The sequence below is a fragment of the Anopheles ziemanni genome, chromosome 2 (assembly GCF_943734765.1).
Source record: "Anopheles ziemanni chromosome 2, idAnoZiCoDA_A2_x.2, whole genome shotgun sequence".
In the NCBI taxonomy this organism is placed as follows: Eukaryota; Metazoa; Arthropoda; class Insecta; order Diptera; family Culicidae; genus Anopheles; species Anopheles ziemanni.
Window position 1 is genome coordinate 90,621,552 of NC_080705.1, and position 18,665 is coordinate 90,640,216.

Below are 18,665 nucleotides of genomic sequence, written 5' to 3' on the forward strand. Positions count from 1 at the left end.
CGCAACTCCCGTGGGGCCAAGGTGAAAGACTTACTGAAAAGTGCTACTCTTTTTGCAGCTGTAAGTTTGTAAAATAATAACCATAAGCAAGATAGTAGACTTTATACAAAACATGTCCAAACAAACACCTACCTATGTTATCAAAATGAACTTATTTTAATGCTCGCTTAAATAAAACGCAAAAATAATAAAGAAGCCCCTGACCTACATATATGCGAACTAGCGGTATTTGCACCCGCAATTTTAACGGTGTATGTGAGGTGTGGAGTCAGATGGCATAACATTGCCACCGAATCAGTTTGGCCGACGAGGACAACCATGACATATTTGGGAGGTTTGCTACGCTGGCGTAAAGTCACAATGTCAAATTTGTCATAAAAAAAGTCAAGGGCTGCCAAAACTTTCACCAGAATGCGGTTTCTCAGGGACAAAAACAACTAAACAAAAACTAGTCCTTTTAACTAACACCAAGAGTACCAAGCATTCTTATGTATCTCTTCTGCATTCGCTCCCACGTTTTCCATTTCGTATGCAAATAAAGTCTTCGCATCCCTGGAACCCCCCTTCGACTTCATTTGGCTCGATGTTTTGACGTTCCACCGTCATCGGTTGCTATTCCAAGAAGGAGAGCAGAATGATCCCATCTCGCCCTTCGCGCATAAATCAGCCCATCGGCAACAGGATCACCACACAAGCGTTTTGCATTTCAAGTTGCATATTCCCTTCGCTGAACATCAACACGACCCTCATCATCGCCGTCATTGGGTTTATCCAAAGCGTCAACAAGGGTCGGGTCCAAGTTCTGCTTGAAAACAAAATAAAACGAATCATAAACGAACTGGTGTGCGATGAAGGCACGATCGGGCGACGTTATGGTTCGTTCCTAGTGGAAGTTTAACCAACCATTTTTACTTAAACGAATTGGAGGCGCTCAGATTGTGGCAGTGTCCAACTCCTCGTGTGCCGTGGTGTTCAACATCGGAAAATGGCTCATTGTAAGCCTACACCAGAGCAAACATAAAATGAAACAAGAGTACAAACTGACTCCACCGTGGAGACTGCACTCTACCGGTTCTGGTGGGATAATTCGGTCTCGATAGTCTGCCCTAGGGAGTACGCGACTTTACTTCGCCCGTCGGTATAACACTTTCAGCTTTGGGGGGATGGATATTCTTTGGAGGAATGCCACACCGTCACGGAACGACGATAAAAGTAGGCGCGCGCGCGCACGCTCGATATCGATAGCGCACACTTCGGTAAACGTTCTTCGTCGTCTTGTAAACTTCTTCTTCTGCCAGCCGTGGACATATTCCAGAGCTGAAACGCCTGAAGCTCACCGCCGGCCAGCGATTATTGCTGCCGGGCGGGCTGATCTCAGGTATCAGGTTTCATACTCACCGGGTCTCTGTCCCCCGATAGCGGCAAGATTAGCTAGAAGCAAAACGACCGCCCGACGTGAGTACCCCTTCCTCCTATCCTACCGTATGCTTTCTCACAAGCTCCCCGAAGCCTTGCGGACCACCGAGATATGAGGCAAGACGGATTACATTCTCAAGCACGATTTAATCTGCAGTAGACTCTCGCCCCAAAACCATGCAGCCCTTCGTAAGGCCGCTTGGAGGAGCTAGTCAAACTGGAGCAGTACCGAGGCTATAAATATAAGTCCATTCATTCTGGACTTCATAAGCGTAGTTCAGTATAGGTTTCGCAGAAACCAGAAACCTTCGCCGACAAACGCAACAGTGCTATATTAATCCAATTCTATACCGCTCCATGAAGCCGTAAGCATGGCCAGTTCCTAAAATAATGTTCTCCCGGCCCTTTTTGTAGCCTTGAACCGCGTGTCTAGGCGTTCTTCAATGCCCAAATAGCCAACCTCGCGATCGTCGCGCGCACTGACGTGTGTCCAAGCGTCTCATCGCCGCGCCATCGCCATCAAGAAACTCATACTGAGGGCGGATTTCCGCGCACACTAAAGGGACCCCTTTCTCATCGCTCCGGGTGAAGTCGCGTCCACGTCGTGACGAACCTCGTGTGACCCTAGACTCGATACTGGTCGTCCGCCACTCCGTCGGCCATTTTTGTTTATAAATAGAGGACTCGGCATGTGGGGGTCCCCGAAAAAACAGCAAACAAACAACAAACCCTGAAAAACGTGCAAAACCGATGACGGCCACTATTTGGCGCGCGGGGGAAGAAAGACGAGCCAACTCCCCACGCGGGCCCTCCTCCATTTGTACGTGGTCCACCACGCAAGGCACACCAAAGAGGAGGTGCATCAGCAATACCAGCAAGTCAAGGGCATAGTCTCCCCCAAGCGCCACAAGCGGGTGGGAAGGTGGACACCACTCCACACACACACGCACCGTCGTTTCCTCGCCCTCCTCCCCCAGCTACTAGGTGAAACAAAACAAAGGAAGGTCCGAAGAGCACGCAGCAATACTTACGCTTCACAGTAGGGCAGTTTGTTAAATCCTTTGTACGTCTTCATGTTCAACGTCATGCCACACTCGTGACATTTGAAGCACGTCTTATGCCAGGTCTGTGGAAGAGCAAATGAGACGGGAAAGAAGGATTCGGTTAGCAAGGAAGATTGAAAAACAAGCGATGACCTAATGTCTAAGACATTGTGAGTACACAAAGGTCGACTACGAAACCCTCCACTTACATATAATCCCCGTTTTTCTCACATTTTCCAGATCATTAAGACTTATTAAAAGACTTTTACTATACAGCTTGGTTTTGGGAAATTCAATAAATAAAAAATACGTTTACTGCCTTCTATTAAATAACATCTAAAGACCAACCCGAATTAATTTAGGTAAAATAAATAAACTCAGTCACAACAGTTAATCTTCCATAAGAAAGGCGTAAGGATTCGTCGGGTAGCTACCACCGGCGAAGCCGCTATCGTTCTTCGGGCAATGTTCACGGGGAATACAGCAGTTGTTGTGCATCACCAGCCCGTACTCGCAGACGCACGTCGGAGGTCCGGTGAACGATTCGGCGCACCGTACCACCCGGCAGTCCGTCTTGCAGGTGTCCACGCAGCACGGTCGGAACGGACGCAGTGTCGCTCCCGGAGGACACGTGGGCGGACAGGGCGTCGGAGGCGGTGGTGGTGGTGGCGTTGGGTAGCACGGTGGAGGCATAGTCGAGGGGGGGCACTTCGGGGGACACTCGGACGGCAGAATGCAGCGGCCATTGTGCAGCACGTAGCCTTCGTTGCAGACGCACGTCGGAGCTCCGGTGCAGGCGGCGATGCAGAAGATGCGGCTGCAGTCGTTGTCGCACGTCTTCTGGCAGCAGGGCGTACACGGGCTGTAGTGGGCGTTGGGGCCACAGAACTTTGGCGGTTCATCCGAGGGACATTCCTCCGGCGGCACGCAGCGTCCTCCGTGGCGGACAAACCCATCGGCGCAGGTGCAAACCGGAGGTCCAGTGGGGGGCTTCGCCGGGCAGAGGACGGCCGCACAGCGTTCGGTACAGGTCGGCTCGCAGCAGACGGGCGAAGGACGGGTTACCTCATTCGGTGGACATATCTCGAACGGGGACACGGTGGTCGTAGGTTCGTGGCGCGGTGGACAAGGGCGCACCGGCCGGTAGAGGTAGTTGGAACCGAGCGAGAAATTCTGCGACTGAGAAGTCATCGAATATGGGAAAGGTCCTTCCACGGGCCGAGGGTAGGAGGACGAGCATGGACGAGACGCGGGGAACCCTTCCAGCTTGCTTACGGCGTGAAACATTGGCGGACAGGGTGGCTTCGGTGGTTCGGTGCACGGAGCCGGACACTGGCACTTCTCAATGCAGTGACCATTGTGGCGCACGTATCCCGGCTTGCACACGCACGTCTCGACAGGGATGCCGGTCGGAGTCGGTACACAGTCGTTGTCACAGGTGGGCTCGCACACTGGAGGACACCAGAGAAGCACCTCGTTCGGTGGACAACACTCTACATGCGTCGGGAGAAGGAGAAATACAATGAGTACTACCGCTCATATGCACCTGCACAAGTACCTTGAAATCCTGGGACCAAGTACTTGTGATTCTGACTAACTCTTAACCGATCCTTACTTTGTCCATGATTGTTAAACGCCTTGGTAACCTGCGGCAGACTACAGCATACCACCAGCAGTGTCAGTCCGAGGACTAGGGAACGCTGTCGAGTGTGGCTGTCCATTGCGCAACGGAACTCGGAGAACTCTGACCGATGGCAAAGGAAAGACATTTCACTTTATACCCCAAAAGCCGGTGGCAACTCTTATTACTATCAGGTCATACGGAGCTGTCGTTACCTCACGCACCAACAACAGAGGTTGGTTTTGTGATACTTCCCAACATCCTGAAAGAAATGTAAGAGTACGTACAACACACCAGGCGTGTGCTCTCGCAAAACATTTCACTCGTCGCGGTGATAAGCGCGTGTCGGTGGTCACACAACTTCTTTAGACAGTTGAAGTTCGTGCCGGTTTGAAGCAACTACCTTCGGAAGCGACCACCACCGAATGCGTTGTTCGAGGCGGGTAACGGATCTATTATTTTCAAACAAAAAGCAGGCGCCATATACCGTGACTCCATGTTATGCCATCTGCGTGCTAGACCCCCCTTATGATAAGGTGTTAGTCCACCCATGTAGTAGCCTCAAATGTAGTTCCGCAGTGACTTCCGTTGCGTTTGGATCGCACTAAATTCAGGTGATTTACTAAACGTTTGTCTGCCTGAAGTTCAGGAAGAATGTCTAGCATAGATAAATTATTGTTCAAAGAAAATGTATAGTATAGTTATTGAAGTGTAGACGCCTAGGACTAAGCGAAAGTGTTTTGACCTCTCCTGTCAAATAGAATGACACACCCAAAACTTATTCAAGCCCTCAAGTCCAAAACTTATTCCAATATACGAAAAAACACCAAGATTTGAGCCAGATATACTAGTGCCACAAAAAATTCTTACCTGACAGGCCATACCGCTCCGTTATGATGGTTTCGTGTTATAAATTTATGTCAGGAATAGAAAACTAGATATTTTTTTAATTGGCATGTCTACCGGGTAAACAGGCCAGTTCCTCAAGATGTACACAATGCACTTGTTTAAGGTGCACAAACATGCGCTACAGAAATAGAAAGATATGTCAATCATTCTCTAATAAAAGCAGCGCCAGTTTTCTTTGCCCAAAAAATATTTCTGGATCATCCAAAATAGTTTTCATACGCTCCTCAGAGTGCGAAAACTTGTTCTACGAAACAACAAATGGAGTCAAAATGCGGTATACCACGTTTCTTTTTGTTTTTGTTCTAAATGTTCAGGGTCTCGGAAGGTTGAATGCTGGTTGTTTGTCCATATTAAATTGTAGTGATGATATTTGCAATACGCAATCAAAGTACGGCTTCATACCACAACGGGAATATAGAGAAAGCAAGTGCTTAACGATTACGTGAAACAAGCATGTACTCGATAAGTTTAGTATCAATTTCCAAACATCCATCACCGAGGATGATTGCCAACGATATGTCAAGTCGTCGAAGCCCCGTCATAAGTTCTTCCGGTCTTTTTAATTGAAAGTGAAAAAAGGGACTCATTGCCAAACCAAATCAGCTGATCGCAAAACCACTGTACAACCATACAGATATATCCGGTTGCTTTTACGGATGCCAAGTCCGTGTGAAATGGAAAGTGAAATACGAAACACAGCCAATGGATAGTATGATGTACGGCACAATTAAATGGAATTTTACACGTCGCTTCCGGTTCGAACAGCACGCACCAGCAACACTATCAGATATGGTCAGTCTGTAGCGGTGTTTGGAGTAGCGATGTTAACGTTGTTGATGTGTTTGATACCCGTTTACATAATTGGTAGTTGGGCCGAGGGGGATCGTGTCTAGGTAGAGGAGCGTTATCCAGAGAAGGAGAAGGTGTATCCTACAATCTACGATTGATATTGGGCATAAGCTTCACTTCGGAAATGTCACCATCAACTCACACAACCAACAAGTGAGATGGTTGGTTGAAAGAAGTTAATATCCAAAACAACACTGATTACGGAGTGTTTTTTGATAATTCAACGACGAACGAAAGTACTTCACGATATTGAAAAACTGCCTGAGATCTTCTGCTGAAGATGGTGGTGCCATTGCAACAGTTCAGCACTTTCACTACCCTATCGTACCTTCTACCGGCCTTGATGGTTCCAGAGTGATAGACGTCGCTCTCAGACCGTTTCAAATTCGTAACTCCATCGCTGGAGTGGCGTCTAAACAAGAGTCCCTCCTCTCTGTCGTTGTCGTGTCCGGTGGAGGTATTGTGCGGCGGGAGGAATTAGAAATCCGGAATGCGTCCCTCGTTGATGGATGGATGGTGCGCACAAAGCGTTATCCACTGGCGACGATCTCGCGGTTATGCTGCGAAGTTCAATCTCTTGCGCCAAACCACCAAGTGGCGCCACCATCGTCGGTTGTGGTTTAGGTCATGTTAGGTTTCACGACACCGAAAAGAGATGCTGCTAGGGCAAGAGTGGCGACAAATTGCTGGCCCATTCGGAAGGGCGAACGTCGAGTGATCAATACCAACGGCACGAAACTTGCCCCCCAAACCGGCGTAGGTCTTGGAGCGCCATCCAATCGAGCCCTAATGGGGGAAGGGAGAGTCTTCCGTATCCTCGCCGTCCGCTTGCCCAGCGAACTCAGTACGGAGGGAAAGTGAATTGAGCCGGTTTTCCGCCACCATCCGGACGGACGGACGGAGACATTGTCGACGCGGACAAAACGATCGCGTCTCCCTACTCCTCATCTCTTGCTTGAAAATGTCTTGACGATTAAAACATTCCTACCAGTCGAGACGCAAGGGTCATATTGCATCCGGGTGGATTATTACACGCGCTGGTTGGAGAGACCTGGCCCGTGTTCGTTCAACCTTATGGAGGGTCAATGGTGAAAGTGTACTGCCGCGCTGGTTGATTAAAGACAACACACACACACAAGCTTCTGACGACGGTCCATGATGTAACCGAGCTCGGAATGCAAATGAGATTGAATGTGAATTATTCAACGGTGGCCAACAATATTTCCTGACTTTTTTGTTATGGTGGTCTACCTAATAACACAGTTTGAATTTTACCTTGCTGAATCCAACATAGAAATCAGTTAGCAATATCTGCGCGAAATTAAAAATTGTCCAAACTATGTCATTGTGCTTCAGTTTTCTACCATGAAATTAAGATACGTTTTTAATTGTGAGAACCTTCCAAAATAAAACGACTGCTTCGCCATTGTGAAACTTTACCAACGGAGATCCGGGAGGCTCTCAAGTAGTGTATAATTAATGAACGACAACAATTAAAATACTATACCATCTTTGAACGGCAGACATTAGGGGAAAGAATGAGATTGAAATGGCAAGGAATTGCTTACTGACCGTAGAATTCTCATTAAGCCTGCAGCCTAGTTACCACATCCGCGAACGACAAATCCATGTCCATGTTGCTAAAGCGATTCTGCGGTGGGTTAATTAAGCCACACGGATATTGAATGAAACATCACCCAGCCAGCTCGGTAACCACACGCGGGCGGGAAATACGATCGCTTCCAGATGCTAGCGAGGTCTGGGGCTCAGTGAACTAAATAAACTAAAGGCTAACTGCGTTCTGTTCTACATACAAATGACCCTAAAGGGAGGCCTCTCTTTAGGTATTGTGAAATGTAAACGAGTTTCACCGCATTCGGCCAGTCCTGGGGGGGTTTGCAGTTCAAGTGCAGCAGCAGAACCGCGACGAATGTAACCGAACCGATCGATTGTTGTGGTCCGGGAGGAAAGTCCGGGACCGGCCATTACCGGCACGATCCCACACTTTTCCGAGCGCGCTCGGTTCCGGCCGAGCAGCCATGGAGAACATCAACCGGCGGCGTCAGAACATCGGAAGGGGCAAAACAAAACCTGCAATGTGGTCCATCATCCATCCCAGGGCGTTTCGTTCTTCAGCAGGGGAGACATTTTCGCTCCATTGCACACACCAAAAACCTTCGGGCAGGACTCGAGCAAAGCACTAACGAGATGATCGTGTGCGATTCGTGGAAGTACCACGAGACCACCAACACACCCGCACCGGGCTCCGGCAGCGAGGGCGTGTATACCGATGGTACCTAATGCGTGTTTTCGAATAGCTCGAAGCTCCACAAAAACCGGTCTCCAGGGAGGGTCGGGGGCAACATCAAGGGAGCTCCAAGATGGCAGCGGCACAGAAAAGTATTCGCGACGTCGGAAGGCCGCGCCGCGAACGAAGGAACAGCACCGATCTGCGATGTGTTGGTTGCTTTATTTTTTTGAACTGACGGTTGCCCCATACAGGTTAACCTTCCTCTGGATTTAACTGGAAGGCGGGGTGCGAGTGTCCATTTGAGATGACCTTGGTAAAACAGTCAAGAGTGTCGACGCTGTTTGCTTCAGTATACTACGAAGAGTATAGTATCTTTTATTCGTTTAACTCGATTACTAAAAGCTGATCAACTTATTGTGTTAAATAAATCTCATATACTCATCATAAAGCAACAATAAAATTGATGTCATCTAAGAAAAACATTGAATGCCATGCAGCTGTTTACACTGCACTGCTTATTAGAACAGACGTTTACATTAACAAACCTAAGCTAAACAAAGCTGACCACACACGCGCGTGTGTCTCCTCTCGTATCCACTCTAGAAATGCAAAGGAGTGCATTATGCATCGCATTGCTATTGCGTAAGTTGCTGGTTTAAAGTCGCGAGCTAGTTGTCCGAGTTTATTATGCATGTCAGTTCAATGTTTAGATTAGAAAAACATTGCCGTGCAGTACCCTCGTTTGTCTCTGCTTTAGTGCAGTTTCACTGGCGACTCTCTTTGTGTTTTCTCTGAGCGTTGTTAAAACAGGTTTCCGCAGAAAGGGTTCTGTGACACACATTACCAAAGGTGCAAAGACACTCCGAAGCATGCGGTATAATTATATGCCGGGATTCATGCAAAAATGAAACGCAAATATGAGGCGTAATCAATTTACAATCTTATGCCGCAACGCCTTAAATAGCACCTAAAGGGAAACCAGCAGTAATTGTCGCTTAGAATACATCTTAACATAATTATGGTCGGACTTTGGACGGACTCCCCCCTCTCCACTCCTATCGGATCATTTGCATTCGTCGTATATGGCGCCCTTATGCAACGCAAGAAAAATGGGACAGATATCCTCAACTCACACGTTGCCGTCAAGCAGGATCGACAAGATGCGTGCACAGCCCCTGCGATTCGAGCACGTCCACTCCAGCTCCAGCTCCGTAACCCGTTGAGCAGCTTTCAGTTTCATGACGATCTGGTTTGGCTTCAACTTTTCCATTTCGGTACGGCCGGCCAGGTCTGCACCAACGCGAACCATGGAACGATCTTTGAAAGACTATTTTCTCACCCTTGCCTTTACCTATTCATAAAAGGTTCATTGCACAAAAATAATAACATAACCAATTTTTAATGAAAAATATGATGTGTGTAAACTGAAAACGATATTTCCCGTTACATTCAAAATCAACAACAATAAATGACAAGCCTAGGTGTCCACCGATTTGACATGTTGCAACGATTAGGTTTTCGTTTATTGTCACGGCCCACAAACGTGACCGTTTTTTACGTTTCTCCATTCATCCGCCGTACCAGAGGTTGGTGGTTCGTTAGCCCCCACTATCGATCGACAATGGACAGAGGAATTTTAAAAATTCATCGATAAAAATTCCATCATGCCACTACTCTTCAACGTCGCGCCACTGTAACCTCCGTCGTCAACATCATCAACGTTGGACGTCAATGTCCACTACTATCAGACTGGAATGAGCGATGAAATGGTCGCTCGGTTTCAATTTCCTTGAGAGCTTAAATGCTGCGCAATTTCCGCACACATGCGTTGTTCGATCGATCGATCGATCGACGAGCATAGATTTGATAGATAAACAACTACACTGTGCCAATCGGTAAGTGGGACGGTCAAAAAAAGAACACTTGTCTGACTTTGCGATCAATTTTAGGGTACTTAGAATTGATAACAATCAATTTCGCTTATCACATATTCTTTGTCTATCTTTCTACGAAGCATGTGCAAAAAGAGAGAGTAAAAATCAGTCACCAAGCGGCGCAATGATCGAAAAAGTGCAAAAAGTCATAATTTTGCCAGCCAAACGTAAAGTTGGACACTTGCTTTTCAGGTTTAATACGTGGTTTGTTGAACTATTTCCAGAAGTTTTTGGTATTTAATGTTATTTCTGTTGTAGTCTATGACTGTATGTTGATGCTTGACAACAGTTTTTTTCTAACTTTATTGGACATTTCTGCTTAAATTTCTTCCGATTGCTGTTTTGTTACCAATTTATACTATACAGTGTTTGTAACATAGTATACTGTACAATTTTACTCAAATTGGCTATTGGATTTCATGCTGAAGACTCAGAAAGATTCTTCTGAACTTTGAGGCTGATTTAGAGTAGTAACTTATGTGTTATTCGTAGCTTATAGTGAGTATGGTTAACCTGGCGGAACTCTTAATCTTGGAATAGTCAAACTATATTTACAATATCTGTCATAATTTTCTTTATCATATGAACGTTGTGATGAGTACCTATCGTACTTTCAATAAAAACAAGTTTTTCAGTTCATTCTGATCACATAAACACCTACAACATTAACAAATGACCTCCAAGGAATAGAAGTTAAAACAACAATTTTTTTAAAACGCGTCAGCTCCGTTTTGCGTTCGAAAACTGCCTGCCTTTCTAACCTAAAGAGTATATGTTTGCTTCATATGTAAGTCATACTTACTGTGACGACAATTACCACATTAAATTAATGCATTTGAACGAGATAGGAAGAGTACCTTTCAACATAATCTAAAATCATCGTCTATATAAGGTTTTGAAAAGTAAAGGCGTTGTTTGCGGGTTCTGCAGTTTCTGGGTATGTTCTGGAAATAGTTTGGAACCTTCTAAATGCTTTCATTGTTTTATTAAATTCTTAAACATCTATAATAGAGGAAAAGTCTTCAATTCAGTTGGTTTTTTGATGAATCTCACATCGGTTTTTTGATAAAAGTTTATTGTAAGATGACCCATTTCAAGTTATATTTTTGTCAATATGGGCTTTTTTATCGATTGTTAGTGTATCGCAAATCAGGAACTTAGGTAAAATTGATGAAACTCGATAACTTTCGGCATTTTTAATCGATTTATATGATAAAAAAGATAATATTTCATTCCTTTCAGTGGTGTAACATATTTCAACCACAAAGTGTAAATAATTTATCAAAATTCATGTTTTGTGTACATATAACAATGGTTAAGTATATCATAAATCATTAGAAAATGATTTGACGTGCCTAAACTAGCTTGCACAACACTTAAGCCGCAGAAATTCTTGGTAATCCCAAGTGTCCAACTTTACGTTTGGCTGGCAAAATTATGACTTTTTGCACTTTTTCCATCATTGCGCCGCTTGGTGACTGATTTTTACTCTCTCTTTTTGCACATGCTTTGTAGAAAGATAGACAAAGAATATGTGATAAGCGAAATTCATTGTTATCAATTCTAAGTACCCTAAATTTGATCGCAAAGTCAGACAAGTGTTCTTTTTTTGACCGTCCCACTTACCGATTGGCACAGTGTATTTAAAGAAAACAAACCAGTAGAATACTAAAGTAATGTCTAAATATGAAATAAGATATAAATTATAGCACTGTTTTTTCGTGTTGGCAAACAAAATTCAATTTGTATTTTAAGTTTTACTAAAGATTGAAGCTGATACGAAGGATTTAAGTCAATCAAATCTTTCAACACATAACTAACAAATTGACTACGCTATTTATTATCCAATGAAACGCACAAAGCGCCATTCAAAACCATCCAGTAGGCCATAAAATGGCATATTGGTTGGATTCCCACCAATGCAAGCCCCTACATATTCGGGATTCACTCAAAGCTACAAAACAGCCAACATACAATGTTATCCGATGTCCCATACAAGCGCACCCTTAATTGGCAACAAAGTGCAGCTGCGTTCGGCTGCAACCCTCCTCGAATGCCGTTGCTGGGATGCTGCCAAACTCCCGACAACCCCGTAAAGGGGAAGGAAGAACCGTGACGTCCATACGCGATTAGATCAATGGGTACCACCATCACCACCACCACCACTACGACTCGCCATTTATCTCCACAGATGTATGCACCGCAACAATAACAACAGCAACATAAGCAGACAGCTGGAATTGCTGAAAATGGGCCGTCCGGCCATAACCACGCGGTGGACATGAGCTAATAGGACACACGAAACACAAACGCCACAAGGGGGAGAACCCGGACGCCTGGACCTGGAGGGAAGGGGAAGCGTGCTTGGAATGTTAACGGTGCCACCGACGAGACACGAACCTCATCACACGGTTCGCGTTCTGTCAGAGCTGCCTACTTCCATTCCGATGGCGCGGAATGGGCGCGAGTGGACAACAATGGCCGACAAAAGCGTTCGATCGATTGACCGCTAAAACGACGCAGTGAGATCATGGGGTGGTGGACTTGTTCCCGTGTTGGTTATGCCGGACACTGTGGACCAGCTGGAACCGAGTGAGTTACAGACGACTAATTTATGTACATTTCAAGGTGAATCGGACACACCGTATGCGTCGATGATCGGCAGAGAACCAATCTCAATCAATAGACTTGAAGATTGAAAAAGTAAACAAATGAAAACGGACCTGTGCACAGAAATCTGGGATATGTTAACTCTTTGCTCTCAAATCAGACCGATGAGTTCATCTTAATACTCTTCCTTGTATTATGTATGATTCATTCTGAAGTAAGGCGCATTCACAGTACTCAGTCGTGTTTAGAACTTTTTAAATGAACCACACGATCCCTGAAACGCCTCCGTCGCCAAGTTGTACTCGTATTGCATCAACTTCACATCACTTCCACGTGATCATGCGATCATATCCTCGAGCAATATCTCGTGTCTCGTTGGTGTTGGCCATTCCAGCACCCCTAGAAGAGGAATGACGTGATCAAACGTGATCGTTGGTTCGGGGTATATGAACACCAATCAAAAAACATTATACATGGCTGACGTCAACGTACCGTACCGGAGACGGTGGAATTTCTTGGGAGCTGGTGAAGCTGTAGGCAGTAGAGTACACACAACAGATGTGCGAGCAAAGTGAGCCACCCAAATTTGCACCGTTTTGAAGGTCGATTGAACCGAAATTGGCGTGGCAAATTTAAGCCGATCATCGTTCCCGATGCCTACCACATGGTTGCAGCATGATAGAAACCATCCCGGCCCCATGACAGACATAATCAAGCGTGAAGAATTGCCTCCGAGAACAGAAATATGTGCGCTTGGTTGAATTGAAAAGTGCTCTCCGGTGCTTGAGCACATCTGTTTCAAAAACAAAGATTATCATAAACCAATCATAATTTGGAATACTCCGAACGAGATGTAAACGGTTGTTGGGTTTGAAATTCTGACTATGACCAACGAAATGTGGGCCGATGAATTAAGACCGTAATCATTATTCTAGGGCCCCACCTCACCAGGGCAAATCAGGCCAGCCGGCTCCGGCTTCGGATGCTGATTTTATGACACACTGCAATGGCAGCCCCGTCAGCATCCGCAGCGCAAAACATACGCCAGAGCAGCAACTCAACTTCTCGCCCTCCGTAGGACAATTGCTGGAAATTGCTCATCCCGCCCCGCTGTTGATTGCATTTTATTGCTCAAAATGATGATGTTGGTTCGTAGAACCGGCCTCTGTGATTGGTTCTAGCAATGGTAGAGGAACTGAAAAAAAATGCACAGTTTACGATGAACAGCAGGCACACACAACCAAGCTCGACTGAAGATTCGCCCGTCGTTTAATCTCCATAGAAGGAAGTCTTAATTTGAGGCAATAAAGCCAAGTTTGTGCTAAAATTTATTACCCAAAATCGTTACCAAATCGGTATGAAGCGTTTTTACTTCGAACGAAACGATCGAAATTTCGGTCTTTTTAAAAAAAATATTCAAACGAACTGGATAAATTTTAATGAACAACTTCATGTAACTTTGTTCCAAATGTCAAAAATGTAGCCCAAAATCACCTTCAAATGAAAATTGGTTGCGTATAAAACGTGTACGGGGATCTAAAAATACAAGCTGAAACAACTCGACTAACATCATGGGAAATTCAATTTCCTTTACACCAACAAGCCCGTTCCAGATGCAACGAACAAGTGAGGCAATAAATTGATGCTGTTTCACACCAGAAGAACTAACTGTTGAGTTTTATGCATTCATAAATGATTTCCTCCCCCCACCCCATCTTATCCACCCCGTCCGACGTCATACTAACGTACGCAACTTAATGCCGCTACGCCACTGGCATGCTCCACGCTCTCGAGCAATCCCCCACAATAGGAAACATATGTTTTCATAATTGTTTAATTGCGCAAAACAGAAGAAAAAAAAACGGAAAAGGAACACATACCACACAACATGGGATGCTAAAGGGCCACTCGATCACGGTGTAACAGTAAGCCACCGCCACCATACACCGCTACACTGCTATCGGGTGGTAGTGGGAGTTCCCGCACTCCCACCAGGCAGTTCGGTGGAAAAAAGAGCATACGCATAAGAATGTGCTAAATTGAATTGGAAGGAAAAAAATCTCAAGGTATCGTAAAGGCGTCGGGTTTCCCTGCATTCCAGAGGCTTCCCCCACACACACCCTCCTTCCATGAAATGCATTTACGCAAATAAAACACTGTGGAAAAAAATGCCACATTCAGCGGTTTCCGCCAACGTGGTGCAACAATTGCGACCACGGGCAATAAGGGTGCTGCGTTTGGCATAACTGTTAGCAAAGGGTGGAACAACAACTCGACTCACTCCGGGTTCGAAGGTCGAATAATCAAATTCAAAACAAAAACATTTAAATTGGGTAATCACGTGGCGAAACGTGTTTTGCATGATCCGATTCAAAGTGGAATATTTCGAGATGTTACCAGAATCAAGCAAAGTTGATGTACATATTCCAGACGTGGACGGCGGTTTTTCTACCTTCGGACTATCAGGTTTTTCTTATCTTATCAGTACCACCACGTTACACGACCACAATAATGGCGTCTCGTCGTCAGGAAATCATTCATCCTCAAATCGTACGGTTTTTTGTGCTCCATTTGTTATATGACTGTCACATGACCGAACAAACGTACATATTTCTGCTCATGATGCTGAACGTTGTTTTATCTGCTGTCACAATAGACAAACCAATGTGCTCGTTACCTGGTAAGGTTACAAAGATTGAGCATCGATTTTTGTACATTATCGATAGATCCGCACTTCCGATCGAGCATCGGAAACTTATCTGGTCAAAGAAAAAGGTAGTTTTGGTTCTGTTTTGACACCTTAGTAAATCGTTTTCCGCAATCATTTGCACGCTCATCAGCTGATGACGTCACGCTCCGAATTAAAGTGAAAGGAAGATGTCGTCATTTCGCGGCCACCGAGTTCGCGGCTCTCCGTTAGTTGAAGCATTGAAATCGATCAGTTCAATTGGGAGTATATGGAGAGAATCTTCTTGTACTTCAAAATATAAATAAAAATAATATTGTATGAAGCTGCCTGCCACATCTTACAACCTTTAAAGGCCACGATCCATAAAAGTGAACGAAAGAAAAGAAGGTAAAACCCAACGGCGACTGCGATCCGCGAAGGTACGCGAGTGCCCAACACACGCACACCACGTTCCGCGAACAACACAAAACACCACGTTCAGAACAGGGAGGCGAAGATCGAGTGATCAAACGAACCCCATGCACACCCACTCTTCTTCCCGTGCAGGTAGGTAGGTAGGGCTCTTCCCATTGCGTTACGTCTCGATCCTCGTCTTCGTCCCAGCAGATTACTCCATACGACTCCATTTTGAGTCTCGCTAGGGTCTTGGAACGCGGTTAGATCGTTGATCGCGCAGCACTGTTAGTAATGCGTGATTCGTTTTCAATGACAGATCTTTACAGTTGTCTTAAAAATAGAAGATTCATACCTTATCCAAACATTTCAGCTCCTCGATGGGATAGACCACCTTCTGGCACCGGGCGCAGGATTTGTTCATTTTGACAGATGAGACGATCCTTTTTCTCCAATCGATGCGGCCGAACAAGGTCCTCTACGATGCTTTCTTTCAAAAATCTTCGCCGTATTCTGTGTCACGAAAGCACTTAGCCTTTGGCAGCTTTCTCGCTAGACCCCGGATGCAATTTTCCGGTGAGCTGTTGGATAAAGAAGGCAACGTTGAACGCACAAGCTCGGATCAATGACTGTCCCCCGCGAGACAGATTTGTTTGAGGCACAAACTATTGCACTGCGAGTGTACACGAAAAACCCTGCACCAAGCACAAGAGGAAACCTTTTTTTATTTCTTTTCAGGGCACTACAATATCTCCCACGAATCCGGGAATGGATTTTCCGAAATTTAGCCCTCTGGAGCCCACAACAACTTTCACCGGTAGCTGATAGCTTTTTGTAACCGCTACAGATCACCACGGGGAAAGAAACTCCTCACAAAGCAAGACACACTCTTCGGTTACCTCGGACACTTTTTACCGTGAAAATCGTGGTGGCGTGGTCACCGTGGAGGGCACTGAAAGAGATCGACGCGACACGATCGCTTGCGCCGTTCCGGTTACGACGACGATGGGCAGACACACCACACACAAACGCGCGCGCGCACGCACACACTCGTCTCCTCGATGCGCCTGTTTGCCTGATCTTTGTCGATCTTCTGAACTTTTGAGTGCGTTTAACGAAAAACACGCAAAAAATCACATTCGTTAGAATACCCGACAGCACTGGGCGCACTTGCTTTTTCTGCGAAAAACAAGGGACGTAGCAGAGCCTGCTGGACCAATGGAAGCAGTTTACCAACCGATGGAAAAACAGAACAACGGAAAAGTGAATCGACTACTACGGGCGTGCGAACGACGAGCAGCGTGCCTCCGACTTGTTCGATTGTTCAATCACTTCTGGCTACTTCAAGTTTGACCTGCCAGCAAGCTTATACCGTTCCGAGCAAAGGAATCGTTTGAACTACGCTTTCCGGAGTTATCCTGCATATAGTGTTGGCACATGGGGTGGTGAGCTAGCACACACCCAACTTAAAAATCATTGATGAACTTCCCAAACTAACGTGCCAGCTCAATAAAGTTTAAATACAGTAAACATACTGCCAGACTTCTTCGATGAACCATTTTTTCAATTCACGGTGCACAATTGAATGATTAAAACGTGTTAGCTCTGGAGCAGCTCACTGAAAAGAGCTACTTGGCACAACACTATCTGTATGTTGGAAAGTTCCGATACCGTAAATATGAAAACTTCGTTGCAATCGAAGTACCGGCATTTTGATCATTGCAATGTTACAATCGCAGCTAGCATGAAAAGCATTCTATTTAAAGATAGCAACAATAGATTTGAAATTAGAAATTGATCCGCATTTAAATTAATAGCATACCGATTGCATTTTCTTTCCGTCCTCCGAAAGTTGTTCTACCTTACTTTTCTCAATGGAAACTGGATACGTTGTACATCATCCTTGCGAGTTTCACTTGGCACCAATACACTGACAGGGGAAACCGAACAGGACGAAAAACACCAGGATCCTTACGCATACAGCACTCCACCGATACAGCCTGCGCATCGCACACAAACATACGACACCGTCGCACGAGAACTGTCTTGTGAGAAATTTTCAACGAAAAATGGCAGCGAACAGAACGGATTCGAAGCGCGTCGCGAGTGTTTAGGAAAGAAAATATCGCAATAAATCCGCATTGGATCCACGCAAAAAAGGTATTAATCGTTAGCGCAAAGTGGTGCCAGTGTACGTATCGTGAAGAATCACTTCTTCTCGTGTGGAAATTGTAAATATTGAGAATATGATAAAAAGGTGTGAACTCCACAGAAAAACCCTCCCTAAATTAGTACCAATGGGAAAAGTCGTTTGCTTAGTGGAAAACAGGATGGCAATGGCGTAATTCGGCCGAATAGTTCTACAAAAATAAAATATCAAACTATTTTCTACCTAGTATACTCTCTGAACCACATCTACCCTTTTTAAACGAGACGATTTTCATAGTGAGTTTCCCCAACCCTTCTCAACTCCTACACTCTGTTTTTCCTTCCGGTTGCTGGAGGAGGGGCTGGAAAAATCGATACACCGACGAGTACCGGCTACCAGTATCAGTTGAACGTTACACCATCACCATCGCGTTTGTCGGCTACAATCGGAAGTTAAAGTAGCCTCGGTATTTTTGACGAAAAGAAATCCACAAATCATATTTAAAAAAAAATGCGTTAATTTTGCCTAATCTCAGTGTTAAATTGTTATCCTACGCGTGAAACTTGAAATTAAGTGTCATTAATTATAATAGTGTGTTGAGTCTGGATGACGGAAATAGAATGATTAAATCATATTCCTTTCGCTTTGCATAATCGAATGACGTAGGCCAACTACAATATTTCCCTATGGTCTCGATAGCTGGCGACCGGAGAGCATTGCGTTGAATCGATTCTTCGCTAGACTGATCACATGTGCTAGACCGACCACGATGCCGTCTCGGGCGGTTGTAGTATTAGTCAT

The 18,665-nt window shown here is 45.3% G+C and overlaps 1 protein-coding gene across 5 annotated transcripts in view; it reads right to left on the reverse strand.

Annotated features, from left to right (window-relative positions):
- The window catches only part of LOC131281933 (LIM and SH3 domain protein Lasp), a 42,873-nt gene extending 25,832 nt beyond the window's left edge, over positions 1-17,041 (reverse strand). For 2 of the 5 annotated variants that reach the window (XM_058311305.1, XM_058311301.1), the window contains exons 1-2: positions 16,071-16,982; positions 2,448-2,542 (exon numbers count right to left, since the gene is read on the reverse strand). In XM_058311305.1, coding sequence (XP_058167288.1) covers positions 2,448-2,542; positions 16,071-16,139 — 164 coding nt within the window. In that variant the 5' untranslated portion in view covers positions 16,140-16,982. Of the gene's footprint in view, positions 1-2,447; positions 2,543-16,070 lie in introns of all 5 variants that reach the window. The other 3 variants (XM_058311302.1, XM_058311304.1, XM_058311303.1) reach the window with 3 other exon arrangements.
- Positions 17,042-18,665: the final 1,624 nt, after the last annotated feature.